The sequence below is a fragment of the Mus caroli genome, chromosome 1, assembly GCF_900094665.2.
Source record: "Mus caroli chromosome 1, CAROLI_EIJ_v1.1, whole genome shotgun sequence".
In the NCBI taxonomy this organism is placed as follows: Eukaryota; Metazoa; Chordata; class Mammalia; order Rodentia; family Muridae; genus Mus; species Mus caroli.
The window spans coordinates 92,841,541-92,863,764 of NC_034570.1; the positions used below are offsets into that span (position 1 = coordinate 92,841,541).

The 22,224-nt window shown below is 37.4% G+C and overlaps 1 protein-coding gene across 3 annotated transcripts in view; it reads left to right on the forward strand.

Moving 5' to 3' along the window:
* LOC110291812 (contactin-associated protein like 5-2) overlaps positions 1-22,224 on the forward strand; it is a 684,470-nt gene that overhangs the window by 477,234 nt on the left and 185,012 nt on the right. For all 3 annotated transcript variants that reach the window (XM_029482787.1, XM_029482783.1, XM_029482788.1), the window contains exon 13: positions 3,175-3,375. In XM_029482787.1, the coding sequence (XP_029338647.1) occupies positions 3,175-3,375 (201 nt within the window). The remainder of the gene's footprint in view (positions 1-3,174; positions 3,376-22,224) is intronic.

Here is a 22,224-nt window from a genome sequence, read left to right on the forward strand (position 1 = left end):
GACAGCAAGGATGGAACATAGCCTAGCACCTTGCCATTTCTTCTGTGTGAACTCTATTCACAAACCCCAGCTGCAAGGCAGAACATGGACCCACACACCTCCTGTAAAAAACAAAAACAAAAACCAAAAAAACAAAAACAAAAATCACATACTTGCAACATACAATCACACATGTATACATGTATACATGTGTGATTGTATACATGTATACATGTATACATGTATACATTAACATTCCAAATGAGAGGGATGGGGACATTATGGGGAAATACTGGACTAAACCGGCAAATAAAGCCAGCAGGGCAAATTTAAATCCCACAGTTCATGTTTGACTACATTTCCAGTTTTGTTGTGGCAAAATAAAGCTCTCTTTCAATCAGATTCTATGCTCAACTCTCTTGGGAAAATATCCCAGGGCTCTACCACCTCTAGCTTTTTGATATAGTCAACATAAACTAGGGCTTACCTCCACAGTAATCAAGAATGGCCACTCAGGGCCTCTTGCCCTCTCAGAGAATTTATTCACAGCTTTCTGTGTAACATTTTGGTCTCAGCAGTACTCTTCAACAGAGAAGGAAGGATCCACAACACCTTTGCTCCTGCATCCTTAACATTAAAACAAGAAATATTAAGATGATAGTACTAAGTTTGGCTATCACTTTGTTTGAAGTATGATCTCATTGAATAACATTTGAAGTACATATTTTTCTTGTTCCTTTTTAGGAGCAGAAAACCATTTAGGTCATTATTCCTAATGTTGGGAGTCATTAATACAGTTCCTCATGTTGTGGTAACCTCCAATCATAAAATTATTTTCATTGCTACTTCATAACTATAATTTTACTACTGTCTTGAACTGCAATCTAAGTATATGATATGCAAGATATCTGATATATAATGGCTTTAAAATGGTCCTTTGACTTCCAAAGGAGTCAGGACTCACAGGTTGTGAACCACTACCCTAGGCCTTTTCTATCCCCAAGTTGGAAGCTTGTCTGATAGAGTTCTTACCCTTGGGGCATCCTTCCTTAATTCCAGTGCAGATTTGGTCATTTATTAAGCTTATTTTATTTTATTTTATTAGCTCAGGCCTTGGCTTCAGCATTATATTACCTAGGGCCCTCTTTCATTTCAATCTGTGAATTTTCTACTTCTTTTGGCTCTGCTTGTTCATTTTTCTTATAGACCTGCATTAGAGTCATTACTTATAACCACAAAACAGATCCAACAATAGGTGGTCTTGAAATTAGTTCATTACTTTAAATTTAACTACAGGAAGAATTGTAAGACAAATTCAGAAAGCAGCCCATCCTTTGCCAAAACAACACAAGAATGGTCTCCATTCCAGTCGCTAGAAGATTTCCCTTCTGAAGCTTCTTGAGCTGGGACTTCATAGTATTCATTGCTCTCAGCACTATTGTCTTCAAAACTCCTACTAATATATCCCATTGAACATTCAATTATTTTTCTAGTACAAAGTTCCAAAGTCTTTTCAATTATTCCCAAAAAGATCACAGGCAGGCCTGTCAATGAAATAGCCCATATCTGAATCATTACTTTTTTCCTTATCAGTTACTTTTCTGTTGCTGTTCTAAAAAGACCATGACCAAGGAAACTTATAAAATAAAGTATTTAACTGGGTTTAGTTTTAAGGTTTAGAGTCCATGGTATCAGAGCAAAGGCATTGCAATGGGGACATCTAAGATTTCCTATCTCAAAATGTCTGCCTGTAGATATCGGGAAGCTCATTTAGAGTGGTGGAAATCTATGGAAGCTTCATAGCACACCCATATCACTCATCTTATCCAATAAGGCCATACTTTGTAATCCACCCCAAGGAATTTTGCCAACTGAGAAAAGTATCAAAATATATGCAACTAAAGGGCCCAAACTACCACAACAACCTTTTCTTCAAATGTGGTCAAGCTTTTAGAAAAGTTGCAGAATTCATTTTATCACGTGTTTGTACCTAGACATGCAATAATTCACCATACTTTTGCATACAAGGCATGATATTTTGCAGATCCTAGAAATCCTACAGCCCTGTTGGAAAGGAATTGAATGTTCTTGTGGTTCACTGAATATTATATGGTAATATCTGTGAATGATCCTTCGGAACTTTATCAAACATAGTAGGCTCATTGGTGTAGATATAGACACAAACAACCTTTCTCATACCAGGTCGTTAGAATGAATGGTATTTTATATTTTATGTAGATGAATATTTTAATGATTTTAACTATATGTTTGTTGTTTTATTTTTGCTTTTATGTACGAGGACATGTTTGTGTGTGTGTGTGTGTGTGTGTGTGTGTATTTATGTATGTGTTCAATCTGTGTGCACACATGTGGAAGTTATAGGATAAATTTAGGTGTCATTCTTCCATCCTCTATTTTCTTTTTCTTTGAAGTTACACATTAACGTGGAACTCACCACAACTGCTATGTTGACGGGCCAGGGTTTAATACTCAGATTGTATGCTTACATAGTATAGTTTCATCCTTGATAATAATGAGCTCATTTACAGATGCTTATTTTGTTATCATTATCTATTATGTAGGTATTCTTTTCAACCTGATATTTAATGGTTCTCTAAAAAATTACTCCTAATAGTGAACTTATAGTGAACTTATAGGTTTATAGTGAACTTTCACAGGTATCTTATCCTTGTCAAAATTTCCTATGCAATATAGTATGGCAACTATTGACATATATTATTTTATCTCTTAGTATGTATCAAATAGTATTAGGATAGTTTAAATTTAAAGTGACTGTATAAAATACATCAAAATGCCATTTTATTTGAGAAAGTTGAGTATCAGTATACTTTGACATACTTTAGAAAGTCTTCTTTCAGCCTCCTTATGGATAAGGAAGAAGACTCTATTTGTCAATTTTTAAAGCTAATGGGCATTAATGCACAGTATAGAGCATGTAGAATAAGGATTCATAAGCATTAACGCTATGACTATTTGCCTCTTGTTAACCTGAGGTAGAACCCTGTAGGAAAAGAAAGTCTGTGTTCCTTCTATAAGGACTAGAATGTGTTTGTACCATTGTCTGTATAGAGTATTCAGGTGGAGAATACTTTGTCCTTTGAGTGACTCATGTTTATGTACTCTTGCTTGAGCTTTACTTCTAACTTCTCCTGATTTGCATTTTTATTTGTGCAGAGGACAAGATCTGGATGACAGTTCAACACAACAACACAGAGTTGGCTTGGGTACAGAGTTCCAACACTGAGAAACCCTATGCCATGAACTTAAATTATGGTGGGAGTATGGAGCAGTTGGAGGCTCTGATTGATGGCTCAGAGCACTGTGAACAGGAGGTAACATACTACTGTAGGAGATCGCGCCTGCTTAACACACCAGGTAAGGTCCTACCCTTCTTTATGGTACCACAAAACCCACAAGCCAATAATTTGCTCTGGTTTTCCTGTCACAGGCTAGAGTCATTGGAGAAGTGGGAACCTCAATTTAAAAGGTGTCTTCAAATATTAATTTTCTCTAAGACTGATATGCAGTGCTCAGACAATTATATGTGGTACTATCTCTGGGTAGGTAGTCCTGATGTATAAATTTAAAAATCAATTTAAATAAACTTGGAAAATCCTCAAGGAGCAAGCCAATAATTAGTGTTCCTCCATGGCCTCTGCTTCAGTTCCTGCTTCCAGGGTCATGTTTATGCGAATTATAAGCTTTCCTTCCCAAGTTTTGTTTAGTAATGGTGTTTTATCACAGCAATTGAAACTCTAAGTCATTAAAAGAAAGGTGTATTTAATAAGCAGTGGGTTACAGTGCTCTTTCTCACTCTGCTTTGAAGAAAGATATGACGCAAAGAAGGCCATGAATCTTGAGTTTGACATTCAGGCACTATCTGCGGAGTCTATGCTTGCCTCTATTTCTTCAGAAAGACACCATGACAATACTCATCCTCAACAATTTAAAATAAAAATTAGAAATAGCCTTTGAAGATAGAACATTTGAGCTAGATATGTAAAGTGTGGTAGTTAAAAGCTGGGGGAGAAGAAAGATGGCATCAAGGATACCAATACATCCATACAAACAAGAGGGATGAGTTATGTCTAGAGCAAAGATATCTAAGGAGATAATACCATGAAAGAAGCCAAACAAAATAATCATAGTGTACTCTGAATTTACAAAATTTATTTTGCTGGAAGTAGAGCAACTTCAATCGATATGACTCTAAAAATAAATTGCCATTTTTAATGAATTAATCTTTTATTAAGATGGAGGTTCTTATGTAGTGTACATTTGGATTGAACTTATTATGTAGCTGAGAATGACCTTAAACATCTGATTATCTTGTTTCTACCTCTGAAGTGCTGAGAGTACAGGTGTGTTCCACAATTCTTGGTTTAATTTCTCTGTGGTGATAGGCATCAAACTCAGAACTCTGTTGCATGTCTAAAAAGCACAATACCTGTGGAACTAATAGATAACTGCCAAATACCAGCCTCAGCTTGTAGAGGGGTTCTGAGGAAATGGTGTCTGGGAGTGGCAAAAACAAATGACCCAAGTCAAATTGTGTGTCCAAGCTGGTGACTTATATTCTACTGAGAGGGCTTTCCAGATTGTTCTCTCTCTGTTTTCTGCTCTGCTATAGATAGCTTTTTCTTGCTATTCTAAAAACTCTCTGGTTGAGACAGCTAGCTTTCTTCTAGAGAAAGTGCTCCCTGCTAGTAAAAATTCTGAATGCTATCTGGATTTCCAACCAAAGTGGAAAACTGCTGTAAAAAGAATTCCTTGGATCTTCCAGCCAAGGCCAAAACCCTGTTAGAAAAATTCTAAAAGTAATTCTTGGGTTTTCTAACCAAATCAGAAAGTCCAAAAATATATAAAAAATAAAAATAAAAATAAAATTCTAAAAGAGCTATATTTACTCCTAAGTTACTCTCTGAATAACTGCAAATAAATATTCAAAAAGAGCTGAGTCAGCTCTCTAAGTAATTCTTGGGATTTCTGACCTTTTGTCACAAATCCTGTTATAAAAATTTCTTAAAGAACTATGAAAATCTCTAAAAGAGCTGTGATTAGTATCCATAGATTTTCTGACTAAAATGAGAAATCCTATTAGAAAAAAAATCTTGAGGAGTTGTTTTGTTCTTGAGACCTTCAGACAGCTCAGATCTTGCTAGAGGAAAATTCTAAAAAAGAACTGCTATCACTTTTTACTAGCTCATCTCATGAACACTAAAAGCCCAGTTTTTGATTTGCAAATCAATTCAATTATTTATTCCATGTTCCCTTCTGATTATCCTATGAATCAGTATCCTATGACCCCGACCTCTTAATTTTAAGAGACAGCAAGCACATTTTTTTAAAAAATTTATTTAACATTGCAAAAGAAATCAGAGATCTGTCTGCATTTGTAAACTTAGCTAGGTGGGTGGGACCTTGTCCTGAGATTACCATTCTGACCACACATATACCTAAATTATCTCTGTCCCAGACTGACCTTAGACTCAGGGATCTGCCTGCATTTGTATCTTTCTGACAAATTGGCTCATAATGCAGCTGCCCCTATGCCTTTAGATTTGTTGTATAAATATAGCCTGCTCAGTCTATATAATGTTAAACATGTGTATGTTTTCAATACTGACCATTTGGTCTTAGGTAATGTGTGTTCTTTCCAGGAGACAGATTCTTTTTCCTTGAAATTATTTATCTCATCTACTTTATGTAGCTGATACCATGATAATTATGTATCTGGAATAGGTAATAACAACTTATTGGTGGAAAAGAAATTTACTTACATTATTAGCATTATTTTATCAATCAAGGATCAAACAATGGTTATTAACATAGGCAGTTTGACCTGTGGAAGGTAGAACCAATATGACTCTTTGAAGCTCAAAAGAATATTTAAAAAACTTGAAAATGATTTAAACAATTCTGGACTTAAAATCATAAGCATTATATGGGTATTCTTGTTATGAGAAGGGAACAAGCATTTTTGTAAAAAAAATTAGTAAAGAAAGCATTAAATTAGGTTTTGGATGAGCTGCCTTGTTCCAAGCTATTAGCACCAATATTCCATCCTTGCTGCTATCATCTGTATATGACCTAGAGGAGGAGGAAGGGCTCTTCCAACACTTCCTGCTGCCCCCTCCAGGTACTTGCATGTAGGTGACTGGCAGTTTCCATTTCCATGTATATATGTCCCCTTGGCTGAGTGTTTTCACAACTTGACAGGTGACAGTAGGAGAGATGATACCCTCTGAAAACCCTAGAAAATAAAACTAGAAGAGAAAAGGCAGACTCCCTGTGGAGCCTTAGTCCTGTCCCTATCTTTGTTTTGGCTTAATGGGCATAAGCATACCCTGTTGTCTTTTGCCCAGACCTCTCTGAGGATCAAAGCCCATCTTTAGCAGGACAGGATCTGAAGAAGTTAGCAGAAATCACAGGTTGGACTGAGCAAATCTCTTCCTCATGATTTGAAGGGTATGGAAGGTAGCACATAAACCTGGAAGACTCCTTTATTTATCTGTTCCTCACAATGCAAAAAGGCTATGCTTTGAGCAACACTGGGGGCATATACCACACCATAAAGTGTGAAAAGAGATGTAGTGGGCCAATTTGCAGGACATTCTTTGCCAACTATTTAAGAGACATCTGTTCAGGTACCCTAAAGGTCTTTGATAATTTATTTTTATCTCTTTCATTTTTTTTTATCTCATTAAAAAGGCCTTATTTTCTTTATTTCTCCCACCTAAAACATTAGATTGGTTGAACCAAAGCTTTCCTCTCCTTTGCTCTGACTTTGTATTGGCTGATCTCTAACACATAATGGAAACACTATTTGAGCAACCTCTGTCCTACATGAATCTCTACTGTTTTGCAGGCAGCTACAACAAGATTTCTATTTCTATTGTGTAGTCAGACCCAATGCCCTCTAGAATTACATGTATCCCTTGTATAGCTTCTGCCTAATATTAGGTGGACTATGCTTATGAGCAATAAACAATAATCTCTTGTGGGCATGGGGGGGTCAGAATTTAATATTGCTAAGGTGTAAGAATCACTTAAGATATACCAAACTCAGATAATATGCAAAGGTGGAACATTTATTCTGCAGATATTACCAGCATGCTGGGATATTCCATATAAATGTGCAGGCTTGCAGGCCCCCTTTTATGCTCATGTTGGGGAATTCCAGGGGGAATGGTAGACCTTTACATTGAATTGATCAGTTGACTTGTAGTACTCTGATGAGCCTTAGTTTACCAGGACCCCCTGAGTGAACACACATGTAGCCTGGAATGTATGCAAAAAGCAAGAGAAATTTATTGTTCCAATGCGTTGGGGTCATTCTACACCTGAAGGAGAAGTAGTGACCCTGCACAGCTCATCGGATGAGCTACTATACAGTTTTCAGAGTAACAGCCACTAGGCACAATATGATTGACAGAACAGTGTGACTTTTAAAACTGATTGGTCTTTAGGGAATAAGGTGGCAAGGACTTCCCTTGTCTGTAGGTGGCCAATGGTTGGTCTATCCTTTGGAATGTGTCTACGTGCTCTGGGCCTCCCCTAACTGCAAGTGGCTGATGGTTGGTTGCCCCCTCCTCTTGTGATCTGAGGAATGTTAATTAGCCTTTCCCTTCCAGAGGGCTTATCTTCCAGGAGGGGAGTGATCTGTTGAAATTTTCCAAAGTTCCTGAGCTAACTCTTCAGGATCCCTCTCTAGGGGTAGAGGTAAATCTAAGATTGGTGAGTTTAGAGGATATCAGCAACAGAAAGTAGGATAGAGAAACTAAAAGAAGCTTAGGCCTGGTAATTCAGATATTAGCAAACTAACAAAAACTTAGGCCTAGTTCTATAAGCTGTCAATTTTCAGCCTGTCATGGATTCAGGTTGGCTCAGTCCTCTCATTTCCCCCTTGAGTAATGGCTCGTCTTAAACTCTTTGAGATGTTTCCATAGAATGGTTTGTTGTTTCAGAATCATCAGTTAGCCAGTAGAAATTCACTCCTTAGTAAACACAGGGTCAACAGATGAGGTCAGTTAGCAGGAGAAAGACTGGTCCATTCTATGATAATATTTAGCATAGCTATTCAGGGGGACAAGGAAAAGAATGATTCCTAGCAGTTTTGATTTTGTTCTCTAAGTTTACCTCTTTTCTCTAGTCTCTGCTCTTCCATGGCCAGACTGGTTCTGATAATGCTAGAGATGTTCATGGAGAAACAACACTGTTCTCCAAGGGCTAGGCAGAGCCCTGTGTGTTCCAAGAAGAGCATGGCTAACCACTTTCTGTTTTGTAGTACTACTTCAGCAAATGAGTCTGACTGTTCTAGGTGATGAATACACTTTTCTAACTGGGCTATATGTGAGTCTATGAGATTGCATAACACATGAAGAATCTTATCCACTTTGATTAGCACCAGTACCAATTCCTGCAACTATATCTGACCCAATTGGCATTGTAAGTAAGATTGCTAAGACCCCAACATCTCATTTTTGCCTTTGCAAATTCAGAGCCCTTTCCACATAGGCATTGAAAGGAAGGTAATAAACTTGAGGGAACAGAATAACCAAAACATACAAGCTGGAATTTTTGAGTACCTGTGGATGGACACGAGGAGTTAGGCCCACAGTTCATGAAAACCAAGTTCCATTGAGAGGTACAAGGTAGGAATTGTTGTCACCTATCATAAGGGTATGGTTGCAAAAATATTTAGGGTGAGTGAAGCTATGTAGTTTTTCCTTCTTCATATTACACATAATCCCTTTACACTCACTATTCGAATGGTGAGGACAGGGGAACTTCTCCAGGAACATTTCAGTGGGCTGTTTAGGGGTGTTGACAAATTTCCTGTGGTCGCCAGTATTGTATAGAGGCCTGAGATCCAGATAAAGATGACAGGACAGACATGTTGAATACCCTAGAGAGGGATGTGATGGTTGAGAACAAAACTGGATTTGTAGGGGAGGATGGATCTAAAATCAAGAATGATATTAAAGTTTTTGGGCAGTTATTGGCATTGCCAGGGCCACTTGTTCCATAGCTGTAGGGGGTGGATTCAGATGAGACCAGTTATTTTTGTATCTATAAGAGGAATCCCTTATTGTTTCCTTGATTTAGCATTAAACTTCAAAATTATCCAGTCTCCCAACCTTGGTTTTCTGTCCCTTTTGCCATCATTGAGACATAGATCAGTTCCCTTCCCCATGTTGACCCTATCAACTCCCTCCTCACTGGAGTAGTTGTTCTGCCTATTTGGATGAGGTCTCAACTATCGTGTATCCATGACATATTCATCTCACAGCCACAACTTTCCAAAAGAAGCTTTCTGTACTACCACAAGTCACATAGTCATTTGTCACCAAGTATTCAGTCTTGGCAGTCCTCTTCACAAGTTGCCTGAGATGTTTGCAGTTCCATATATGACAAACAGGATGTACCTGTTGAACCCAGATTGTTACATACATATCTGGATGGAACATAAAGGTCTATGTCAAAAATGGGAATGATAATACTCACCAGTAGAGTCAATGTCAAAGTTGGTACCTCTCTTCCCAAGTCTAGTTCTCTCAGAGCCTTGGAGTGTCTGTTTGATGGTGACACCCTGATGGGAGAAAGCAACAGCAGCAGTTTTTATAGGATGCAAGTATTATATGAGCAGAATCAGGATCAATGAAGCCAGGGTGTGATTAGCTCTTCATTCCTCTCAAGTAAGTCATCTGGAAGTTGTTCTTGGTGGGTCCTCAGTTGTTGAGTTGTTTCTTTTCCAGCAGGTGTCCACATTTGACTCCCACCCAACTTCACAGCTATTGGCATGGTCAGGATCACAGTGTGACATCCCTTCCAGTGAGGTTCCAGAGAATTGTGGTTATGGCTCGTAATCTAGACCTCATCACCTAGTTCAAACCAATGAGGATTAGGGGGAGGAACATATTTATAGACCTGGCAAATTTGGGACAAGGGTTGCTTCTAGACCCTGTGGACAGCTTCCAAGGTTTTCAGAAATTTGTATTGGTCAAATTTAGCTAGAATGTCAGACTGGAGGTTAGGTAACATGGAAAAAGGACTCCCATATAGTATCTCAAAGGGGATGAGCACTAACATATAAGTGGTATTCCTAGCCTTAAATAAGGCATGAGATAAGAGATACCCCATCACTGCCAGTTTCAAGGGTTAATTTTGTTAAAGCCTCCTTCAGATTCTGATTCATCCTCTGTCCTGAATCTTAGGGTCTGTAAGCACAGTGTAACCTCTAATTAGTTCCCAAGATTTTTACCTAAGATTGAGTTACCTATCTGAGAGATGAATGATAGTCTTGTGTCAGACCCCAGCAAGGTGGTTAGACCATACCTGAGTATGATGTCTTCTAGAATCTTCTTTGCCACTGCATTAGAAGTTTCTTTCTTCATAGTGAATGCTTCTACATCTTCTGAAAGGGTGTCTATAAAAACTAACAAATATTTATATCCATATGTTCCTGGTTTCATCTCAGTATAATCTGTTTCCTATTTGGCCCCAGGCTGCTGGCCTCTAATTCTAGTTCCTAGAGTTTCTTGGCTTGGGACTGAAATGAGTTCACAGCCTGGCAAGTGGGGCAATTTGAGATTACTTGATCAACCAAGTATTAAATATTTTCTATTTTGCTCCTTGTAACAACTCTTTCAGTTTTTGGTAGCCTAAATGTGAGGCTTGATGAATTTGATACATGAATTGTTTAGCAAATTCCTTGGACAGGATGGTACAGGCTTCATTGGTACGGAACTCTTTGTGTCTTCTTTAAATTACTTTACATTTGATCTGATATTGTGTATTTTCAGTGGAGTTTTCAGGGGCCATGGTGAGTGCAATAGATGGCAGAACGGCCAGAATATGTTCATTGGAAGACAGGGCAATTTTCTGTGTAGCTTTGTCAGTCAACCTATATTCTTAGGCTATTTTGAAGTCCCTTTTTTGATGTCTGGGACAATATATTATGGCTACCTTGAGAATGAACTATAATGCTTCCAAAAAAGCAAGTAGCTCTTCTTTATTTTAAGGTGTTTCTGGTTTTTTGTTTTGTTTTGTTTTTTGTTTTTTGTGTTTGTTTTTACTTCAGAAGTCAGCAACACCCTCTCTTAGAATATCAATCCATGTACATGAGCTATGACAAAAGCATATCTGCTGTATGCTTTTGTCATACCATGGCCAGATGCTGAGCATCTACTTCATGGACAGGAGCAATTTCACCCAGAACAGAACCAGGGGTGGCAGTGGTGAATTTGGACCTTGATGTTTGGGCAACTGCTGTAAGTATAGATATCTATTATTTCCTCTTTTGCCACTTTTAAAGCCTGAGTGAGAGATGTTAGTTCAGTTGTCTGGGCTGACGCTCCTCATGGCTCAAACCCTGACCTTGTGAATATGATAATTGTTCATATAGTTTTGATAAGAAATACCTTTTTCTATAGTTAAAAGGGAACCAAAGGAAACTTTTATATTTCATTATGCTAGCTGATAGTAGATTCAGCATTAAGAACACTTTAAGCTTATCTTAAAAGGCAATTAAAGGAAACAAAATTGGAACTTGTGATTAACCAGTTGGTTGATATAGTGGAATACTTTATTTGCGTTAGGCTAATTTATAAGAACTATATCAATTAATGTTAGGACAGTGGCGTAGCAAGAAGAGGAAATATGAAGTATTAGTTACTGGAAACTGAGTTTAGATAAGGAAGTAACAGGAATTTATATCTATGGAAGCTTATATATGAATTGTGTATCCTTTATTGTGAAGTCTGTGAGCAAGGCAAACCTGTCTATCTTTGATAATAAATCTGGTAGTCTTAGCTAGATAACAAATTGGCTAATGAGCAAATAAGTTGCATTGCCTTAGTGTAAGTAGCTAGGTCTGTTTTCTAGCTGTCAAGCTACAGTTACCTAATCGTTTAATATAATCAGAAATCTCAGAAAAGTAAATTATAATCTAGGAGTCTTATATAAGTGCAAATGACAGAGGTTTGTCTGTAGCCCACTACCTAAATTGTTCCCAGGTCCTTATGGTCTCTGTGGCAACTTGGACAGAGTTAGTCTGGCTGTGAGGCCCAGAAGATGAAAAGCTTTTTTCTGTGGAGTATGTACTTACAAAAGAAATGACCCACCTTGACCTAGCCAGTATGATACATTTAACTCTGGGTACCCTCTGTTTGTCCACAATGTAGGCCAAGCCCTGGCAGCATACAAAGCAATGAAGCAGTATTTCTCAGTGGTTATAATACCATAATCCAGGTACCTTGGGAGTGGGGGCTAACTGTCAAGCTTTGAGGGTCTCTGTCATAAGCTTAAATATTTAGCAGATTTCTGACAAGACTGAGAATAATTTCTTAAGCATAATGTGACTTAGACAATCTGTGTTTGTTTAATTACTTGTTCTAGATGTATCTAGCAAATAAAGAGAGCACATTGTAAATTAATTGCAGTAGTAAAACATAAGGAGGCCCAGAAGATGAAAAGCTTTTTCCTGTGGAGTATGTACTTACAAAAGAAATGACCCACCTTGACCTAGCCAGTATGATACATTTAACTCTGGGTATCCTCTGTTTGTCTACATAACTAGGTATATAGATAGATATATAGACAGACAGACAGATATGAAAGTGTTATTTAACCTGTTACTGTTAGAAATCATTATCTGCCAAGACAGGATAGAATGAAAACTTTTTCTTAATTAACAGGCTGAATTCCTACAGGCAACAAATTAGGATCTGTCTGTAACAATGATGATGATAGTGGATGGTCCTAGGACTGCCCTCAATAAAGATGGGGGAATGGGACCAGGAACAGAGAGGAAGAGAGTTGTTTTTAAAATGCCAGTTAAGTGGCCATGTAAAGATATTGCTTTCTGGGTAGCTGAATACTATGAATTAGACCTAGAGATGTCCCACTAAGTAGGGATACAGAGGTGAAGACCTTCCCTTTGAGTGAGGGACATTATTAAAATGTTCCTACTTGTGCCCCAAGAATAAAATAATAATGATAATGAGCAGCCAAGCCTAGACTTACCAGGTCATACGTGGAAACTAATGGTTGAATGGGTCCTAGGCCTATGGATGAACAGTTTACCTAAGTTTAGGATTTTTCTAAAGCATCAGAAAAAAACCACTTAGGAGAGGGAGGGAGGGGTTACACAAGGGTTAGGTCCTAGAACAAGGGTCAAGGAAAAGACCAGTCATAATGGCTGAATATCTCCATCCTCAGGGAGAGCACAGGAGGTGGCTGGGAGCTCAACAACTCTCCCTTGGGACCAGAGGATATTTACACTGACCAGTGGGAGATTATACTAGTTCTCCAAGTTCAGGTAGATAAGTCTATTGATCTGGTGGCTGCCCATGTGGCAGGGAGAGATATAAACCTGCAACTATCTAAATCTAGAGTCTTGGTACCAATTTTGTATCTTATAAAAAAGAAAAAAGAGGCCAGAGATATGTTTGGTGAAGACACAGTATGGTGTATGGGACTGGGATGCCTCTGTGGCCCATGGTGAGTCATTCTTTTCCCATGAGGTAATAGCAATGTGACAGTATAGTATAGAATAGGGTTTATTCAGAGCATGGGGAAGGGAGTTGAGGCAGTAGTAGAGATGGAGAAAGAAAGAGTCAGAGAGAGAGAGACAGAGAGACAAATAAAGTAGCTACAGAGAAAGTAGAGGGAGTAGAGGACAGCCATAAACATGTGGAGAGTGAGGGGGAAGAGGAATAGGGAGAGAAGGGACAGAGGGATAAAAGTGTAAGAGAGCAAGAGAAGAGAATGAGGAGGAGGCAAGCAGCCCCTTTTATAGAGTGTTAGGCATACCTAGCTGTGGTCATGTAACTGTGGGGCAGAGCCTAGAAGGAATGCTAACACCAGGGCTTAATATTTGCAGGTTTAGAGTTGCTGTGGAGCAATAGAGACTGAAATTTCAGGAAAGCATGAGTGCAAAGTACCTAACTCAATATACTGCACTGTTTGACTAATCTAGAATCTTTAGAGGAAGAAATTGTTCTACCTAAATGAATTTTTTCAGATAACTGTCACTTACCCCTTTAATCACAAATACATTCCAAAGAAAATTTAACTATTTGAAATGTAAATCTATCTTTAATGGATTACATGCCTCCTTGCCTTCTTAAACACATAATTCAAGACAGAAAATAGAACCTTTATTTCATAATTCAGGATCATCACTGTGAAATCAATTCTAGACCTCTGTTGGATTTAGTCATGCTTGGGAGGCTGATTGCTCCTTCTCTGTGTTCTTTCCCTTGCATCTCATTTCACTATAAGGTTCAATATCAGTGGTTTCTTGCATATTTCTCTGCCCCTTGATGATTAAGCTGAAAACACTTGCTACCCTAAGCCTTTCTGAGGATGTCTTACTCTAGAAACTACTCTCCTATTTTGCAATGACTTGTCTTGCTCAACTATTTGAGTTCCTAGAAAAAAATAGAAATGTGACTATTCCAACTGGGACTTTCCTAAAGGACTTAGACTGTTATGTCACTTGGGTTATAGCATTTTTATAATTATTTTTGTGTACACATGTGTGTCCATGCAAACACACAAACATTCAGATGTATACACACACACACAATCATAACGCCCATAGAAGTAAGATGTATTGAACAAACCCAATACTTAAATCATAGTGTTTTTTTAAAGATATGCTACTTAGGTGCTGAGAACAACAGCACAATCTGGCAGAGTAGCATTTTTAGATGCTGAGCCATTTATTTCTCTAGTTCCTGTTAATCCTTTGTGTGCATTAATTGTTTTCCTAACTCAATTGTCTTATATTCTCTTAGTTTAGGCTTGCATAGATTTTGTGGAGTTCATACTGGGAGTGAGCTATCAATCTAGTCCTACCACCATCTTGGTTTGTGCCAGTTTGTTTAGTTTTACAGTTCAATTTTACCACTTGTTAAATTTACACAAAGATCTTAAATTTATAACACTAAGAAAAGAGAAAGACAAACACTGTCTGCAATCCTTGTACTGTGCCAGCAATCCAGTAATGATTGTCTTTGCCCAAAGCTTCCATCTCAGTAGACAAGAACCAAAGTTAATGCTATCAAAAGAATTGAAGAAAAAAATAATTTTCATTTTATTAGTTCTTTGAGAAATTCAAATGTTTCCAGTGCCTAATCCCTCCCCCCCAATTCTTCCCACATTCTCACCACAGTACCCATTCAACTTCATCTTCTTTTTAGTACTCATCAAGTCCAATTTGTGCTACCCATATACTCATGGAGGTGTGGCCTTCCACTAGAACATGGACAACATTCAAGGGCTACACACCCTTTAAGAAAATTGACTCTCTTTCTCTAACAGCTATCAGTGGCCAACATCTCCTTAGGTAAGAATGGAACATCATGTCCACCTGTCTTATCTATGTTGATACATTTGGATGGATAGAGCTTTAATAGGTCTTGTGCATGTTAGCATAACCTCTTAGGTCATGTGTTTAGCTGTCCTGTTATGTGCAGAGGACACATTTTCCATATATTCACTCACTGTCTTTAACTCTTAGAAACCCTAGACTTCCTCTTCAAGCCCTTATTCTATGAACCTTAGCCAGCCATGTGTCTTAATCATCATGTACTGAAAATAGAAGCTTTTCTGACGGTGGTTGCGATGTGCTTTGATCCCTGAGAATAACACTCAGTTATTATGAGTCAGTTTAATACTTTTTTCATTTAATGGAATGATAGTAGTAGGTTCTTTGCTAGGACCTATGATCTGGATAGCCATAGGATCCTGGTCTAATTATGGTTCCAGGTATGAATTTGATCATGTTGAAAGAGACTTCAATCTATCAGAATGTGATGTACTATTTATGTGATGTTCTTGCCACTAGAGTACCTGTGCACCTGTTATCGTTCAAGGTTTACAGATAGTGACACTGATGGTACTATTATACTCCAATAGAGTTTTATACTCAGGTTTTGGAGGATAAACAAGCTTATAGTGTCTAATCAGAGCATCTTTGTCCTAATATAATAAATCTATGTTTTAACTGTGTGTGTGTTTACTGATTATTTATTGTAAGGAAATTTTCCAGGCCCTGGGAAGTAAGTTTTGTAAACTAAGAATGAAAAAAATAAAAACAATATATATATATACACATGATTATAGTCAGGATGAATGAAACCACACACAGAGACACAAAAGTAAGATTTATATCACTCAGGACAGTACATATTAAAAATGATACAGAAAATACAAAAGGAGTAAGAGACTGAAAAGTGAACAAATATTGGAGCTGCTTTCAATGGTGTGTTGTTAAATGTCTTGTACAACCCAGGTGATAGGGCCTCTATAGCAGAAATAAAGAAATTAATGAAAGAAGGCAGGGACACAATGTTCACTTCTCTATATACAAACTTTCTAACACAGGGGAATCAATGAGGTTACCAGGATTTGCTTGCACTTTTTGGCAGCACACATGGTTTTCTCCTCCAACTAAACTGAGTGAACGTTGCTTTGGTCTTCTCCATTTTATTATTGGTAGCCAATAACCTTCCCTTCACAGGTACACATACACATATACAATATGTAAGAATATAAATAATTATTAAGTCCACATCCTTTCATTATTCCATGATATCCTTGAATTATAAAACAGTAGAATAAAAACAGAAACTTAATCCTATCTTCCAAAAGAAGAATTAATGACCAGTAAATATTTAAAAACATATTTAGTACTCATAGTCACCAGAAAATGCAAATTGAAATTACTGCTATGAGAGTGGCTGTTTTAAAGAAAATGACAAATGCTGGCAAGGACCAGTGGAGCTAATGATAGAAATATAAACTGTTTCAGATACTATGGAAACTAATATAGAGATTCTTAAAGAAAAATAATTAGAGCTTTCATCAAGCTATGTACTATGTATTATGAGTACATTCCTAAAATATCTAATGTAGCCCATTGAAGATACTTGCACCTCCATGCCTACCGCCATATTATTTATTGAAGCCAAGATATGAAAATAGCTTAGCTTCCTGTCAACAAATAAATGAATAAAGGAAAGGATCAGTACATACATGGTGGTGTTTTACTCAGCCATGCAGAAGAAAATTATGCCATTTTCATGAAGATAGATACAACTAGAGACCATTACGTTAAGTGAAATAAAGCAGACTAGGAAAGAGAAATAGTGCATCATGCCCTTTCTCATTGTTGCATCAAGAATATAATTATATGTAATTATAATATCTATATATAACAAAAAAGCATATATAGTATATATGCATATATAGATACATATTTGTGGTGCATGTATAGAAGTCAAAGGAAGATTATGTGGTGAATTAAAAGTACCAGAGGAAGGAAATAGAGAAAATAACAGAATATAATTGAGATAAATATGAGCAGAATGAAATAACATACAAATTTTATAATAAAATACTTTATTTTTAATGCCAAATTAAAAATTACTGTCATGATTATTGTATATTGATATAGGAAATATAAGTTTTTACTAAAATGTTGCAGAACTTGAGTGCTATATACAGAAAGGTCCAAAGTTAATGTTACCTTTGGTTCTACAGTGAGCTTGAAGCCAGCTTAAGCTACCTGAGATACCATCTCAATAAAATTAAGAATAAAATAAAACAAAGGTTATCGTTCTATCTAATAAGAATTCATACTTTCTATGCTTTTTTTCTATGCTATGAAAACCATGCTTTTCAGCACTAGTAATATTGACTGAGAAACTGAAAACCTAGTTTATGTCTGGTTTTTCAAACACATATCACTGAATCCTCTTAGTAGGTATATGAAAATTTTATTATTATTACTATTATTATTATTATCTTAATGATGGAATAATAGGTTGTTGAGGTCATTAATCTATGTTCTTATAGATTCTAAGTGCTGGAAACCAATTATACTTCTGCCTCCTTTGAAGCTTGGTTTGCAATCTATCATCCAAAACAAAAAAAGAGAACAAAGAATGGCTTAAGAAGAGATGGAAAATGATATAAAGAAATCTCAGTTATCCAAAGAAATGGCTGACCTGATCATATTATCAACTACTGTGTAACTATGTCTCATCTACCCTGCTATAAAAGTTACATCTGTCTTAGGGTTTTACTGCTGTGAACAGACACCATGACCAAGGCAAGTCTTATAAAGGACAACATTTAATAGGGGCAGCTTACAGGTTCAGAGGTTCAATCCACTATCATCAAGGCAGTAACATGGCAGCATCTAGGTGGGTATGATGCAGGAGGAGCTGAGAGTTCTACATCTTCATCTGAAGGCTGCTAGCAGAATATTGACTTCCATGAATCTAAGGTGAAGATCTTAAGCCCATTCCCACAGTGTCACACCTACTCCAACAGGCCACACCCCCAAGTAGTGCCACTCCCTAGGCCAAGCATATTCAAATCATGACAGCATTCATTTCTCATTTCATGGGCTCACAGGCAGGGGATATGAACATGTTCTAGGCAGGGCTGTGTGATGATTCTGTCATTCATATATTTACAGCATTGGTAGTTGCCAATGAATGTGACCTCATCCAAGCATGTGTTTTTTATCTTAGTTTGATGCATGACTTTCTCATACCTTTTGTAATATGCTGAGTTTCATAGACAGATACTTGAAGGGTATGGTCAACCATGGGGAAATATATCACATTTATTACCTAGATTGTAAGACATGTAGCATTCTATGCCCCTTTATGATTTCCTGGTTATTTCATTGATATACAGATAAGAGGGCAATAATTATGTTGCTCTACCCTAATGTGAAAAGTGTAAGACAGATTTCACTTAGGACAATATATTCTCTCTCTCTCTCTCTCTCTCTCTCTCTCTCTCTCTCTCTCTCTCTAAATAATGAACTAACTTCAGAAAATGCCACAAATAAAGGGGAAAAACCCTTGGTTTCTCTCTAACTCTAGTTCAAGGCCTTGGGAATCTTTTCTCTCATTAGTGAACCAATTATAACTCAGTATGGCCCTCCATATGTGTTTTTTAGAGACGTAATAGACAAAGTTTATAGGATTTTTGTGAAAAAAATGTAAAGATAGAGACTTGTGCAAGTGTGATTAGTCACCAAGTAAAGGAAAGCCTAACAGGCCTGAGATTTTATTTGGATCCCAAGGATCCATATTATTAAAGGGAAGAAATGATTCCCACAATTTCACATTATGAACACTGTGACACACACACACACACACACACACACACACACACACATACAATTTAAAAATAAACATAGAGACAATCCATGAATATAATAGTTATTTCACTGTGTATTAAAACCTGTTCCATTAGTATTCCTCTGCTGATAGACTTGGTGACTTGCTTGAGGCAGGAAGTCAGAATAGAATTCAGTGGATTCATAACAAAGATACCACCTATTCTAAGTCACAGATATGGACATGTAGCTAAAGAAAAATAAATACCTTATGCAACTTTAATAGAAATGTCTGTAGCCACATTTAAGTTACTGTTGTGATCGTTAATTGTTTATATAACCAGTGTGATTTCACAAGTACAAAGACACAGATCCTTTACAAGACATGTTCTGCATTTTCCTCAAAACATTGTAAAAGAATGTGTTCACTTATTCTGATGGTTTTAGTAGGTTTAGGTGCATAGTCTCAAGTGTTTGAATGCTTTTTCCATAGGGAGTGGTCCTATTAGAGATATGGCCATGTTGGAGAAGGTGTCCTTGTTGGGGGAAGTGTGTCACTATAGGGTGGACTTTGAAGTCTCTAAGCTCAAGCTCTGCCAAGTGCAGAAAAGAGTCTCCTCCTAGTTCCCTTAGGACCAAGATGTAGAACTCTGGGCTTCTCCAGCCCCAAGTTTGCCTCATGATGCCATGCTTCCCGCCATGATGATGATGGACTGAAACTCAGAATCTGAAATTGTAAACCATCCCTAACTAAATGTTTGGCTTTTATAAGAGTTGACTTGGTAATGGTGTCTCTGCACAACAATAAATCCCTAATTAAGAAACTTACTATACTGTAAAGATACCTACAGAGGAAAAAAATCCAGTTTTTTCAATCCTAAAATACAGGGACAATAACAGGAGAAGAACATGAAATTTGGAGCCATATAACCTAATCTTAGTTATTATGTCATCTACTTATAAACTTATAGTGTGGTTTCTGGCATCTTTTGTTCTTTGGTGGTGTGGTTTCATGTATCTCAGCCTGGCCTTAAAAGTGTCAAATAGATTAGGATGACATCCCACATTCTCTCACCCATACTGGCATTCCAGGCCTCCACTACCCCATCTGATTTAGGTGACACTGGTGAATGTGCCCAGAATTTTGTACTTTAGAGAAGCACTCTATTAACTGAACGATATCCTCAGGCCCATTATTATCTCTGCATCTGTGCCTTAGGAATAGACAATGAGATACATCCTGTTCCTTGAGATAGGGGATAAGAAAGTTGCTCTTCCACCCATGGAAGGAGCTACAGAGACAAAGTTTGGAGCTGTGACAAAAGGATGGACCATCTAGAGACTGCCATATCTCTATCCCATAATCAACTTCCAAACGCTGACACCATTACACACACTAGCAAGATTTTGCTGATAGGACCCTGATATAGCTGTCTCTTGTGAGACTTCGGGGGCCTAGCAAACACAGAAGTGGATGCTCACAATAAGCTATTGGATGGATCACAGGGCCCCCAATGGAGGAGCTAGAGAAAGTACCCAAGGAGCTAAAGGGATCTGCAACCCTATAGGTGGAACAACATTATGAACTAACCAGTACCCAGGAGCTCTTGACTCTAGCTGCATATGTATCAAAAGATGGCCTAGTCNGCCATCACTGGAAAGAGAGGCCCATTGGACNTGCAAACTTTATATGCCCCAGTACAGGGGAACGCCAGGGCCAAAAAGTGGGAGTGGGTGGGTAGGGGAGTGGGGGGGGGGAGGGNATGGGGGACTTTTGGGATAGCATTGGAAATGTAAATGAGGAAAATACCTAATAAAAATATTAAAAAAAAAGAAAGAAAGTTGTTCTTGTTACTTCATTCAGTATCTTCTTCACATTTGCTGGGGAACACAAGGAGTATGATCTCCATTAGCAACAAACAGAAAGTCTTAAGACCTACTCATTCTGTGTGAGAAAATTCATCTTTGGAGTTTAACTCTAAATAGCCATCTGTACACTAGTTAACTTATAAATATGGTACATAAACATTTCAAGAAATACTCTTGGCCTTTTCACAGAAAAGCACAGATTTCTTTTTGACTCCTGTTAGCTATCCATATTCACTCAGGTAGCTACATATCTCATATGAGTGCCCATATGAGCACTCTCATTTGTTAAATTTCAGTTCAAAACTAAAACTCTTTGTTTCCATAGCCATTGAGTATGTCAACATATGCTCAGACTTAGAGTTTTGTTAAATAATGCAGCCTGCTTTGTACCCTTCCAAGTCACCATAGTGGTCTGGTGCAGTACACCTACTTCCTTTCTTGTATCACTATATATCCAAGCTCTAGCCTTGTTAACAAAATGTTACTTTCAAAATAATATTGTAAAACTTGACTTCAGATCTTTTCCTCTGCTTTTTAAAGTAAAACCTTGACTCTTTCTATAAGGCCCACAGCATTCTGACAGAAGGAGAGTGTATTGGCCCTTTCTCCCACAAACACACTCTGTATTGCCCTACTTCTGTCTCTGTCTCTTACTAAGATTGGTCTGCCCCTTACACTAGTGGTGTAAGGTCACTCTTCTTACATTTCCATTTTTATTTTTATGCTTGTATATCCTTTTTCATTCAGCCCGCACCTTGAGTTTTATATGAAACTGAAAATCTATTTTATTGCTCTTTACTGCTTAATACTGTTTATAGTCTTCATAGATATCATTATAGACATTTTCTTTCAATCTACTTATTGATGTTCTTTGTGCCCTGATTAGTTGAAGGTGATATCCAGATAAAGTATATTTGTGTTATCTCATTTTTGACCCCCAAAAGCTTACAACTGTACTTGAATATGAGAGAGACTTGTTGATGAATAAATAAAATAATCTTTCCTCTCCAATAAGTATTAGTTACCTCATGTATGTGATATATATACATGAACAGTTGCTAAGCAAGTGAACTAGGTCATGCCTCCTGCCACAGTGCTCACAGACAACTACATCACAAAATAGAAACTGCTGGTCTGAGAAGCTCTGTCATTGACTCTCTGTGATTGTGAACAAGTTACTTATATATTATGGGCCTTGGGTTTCT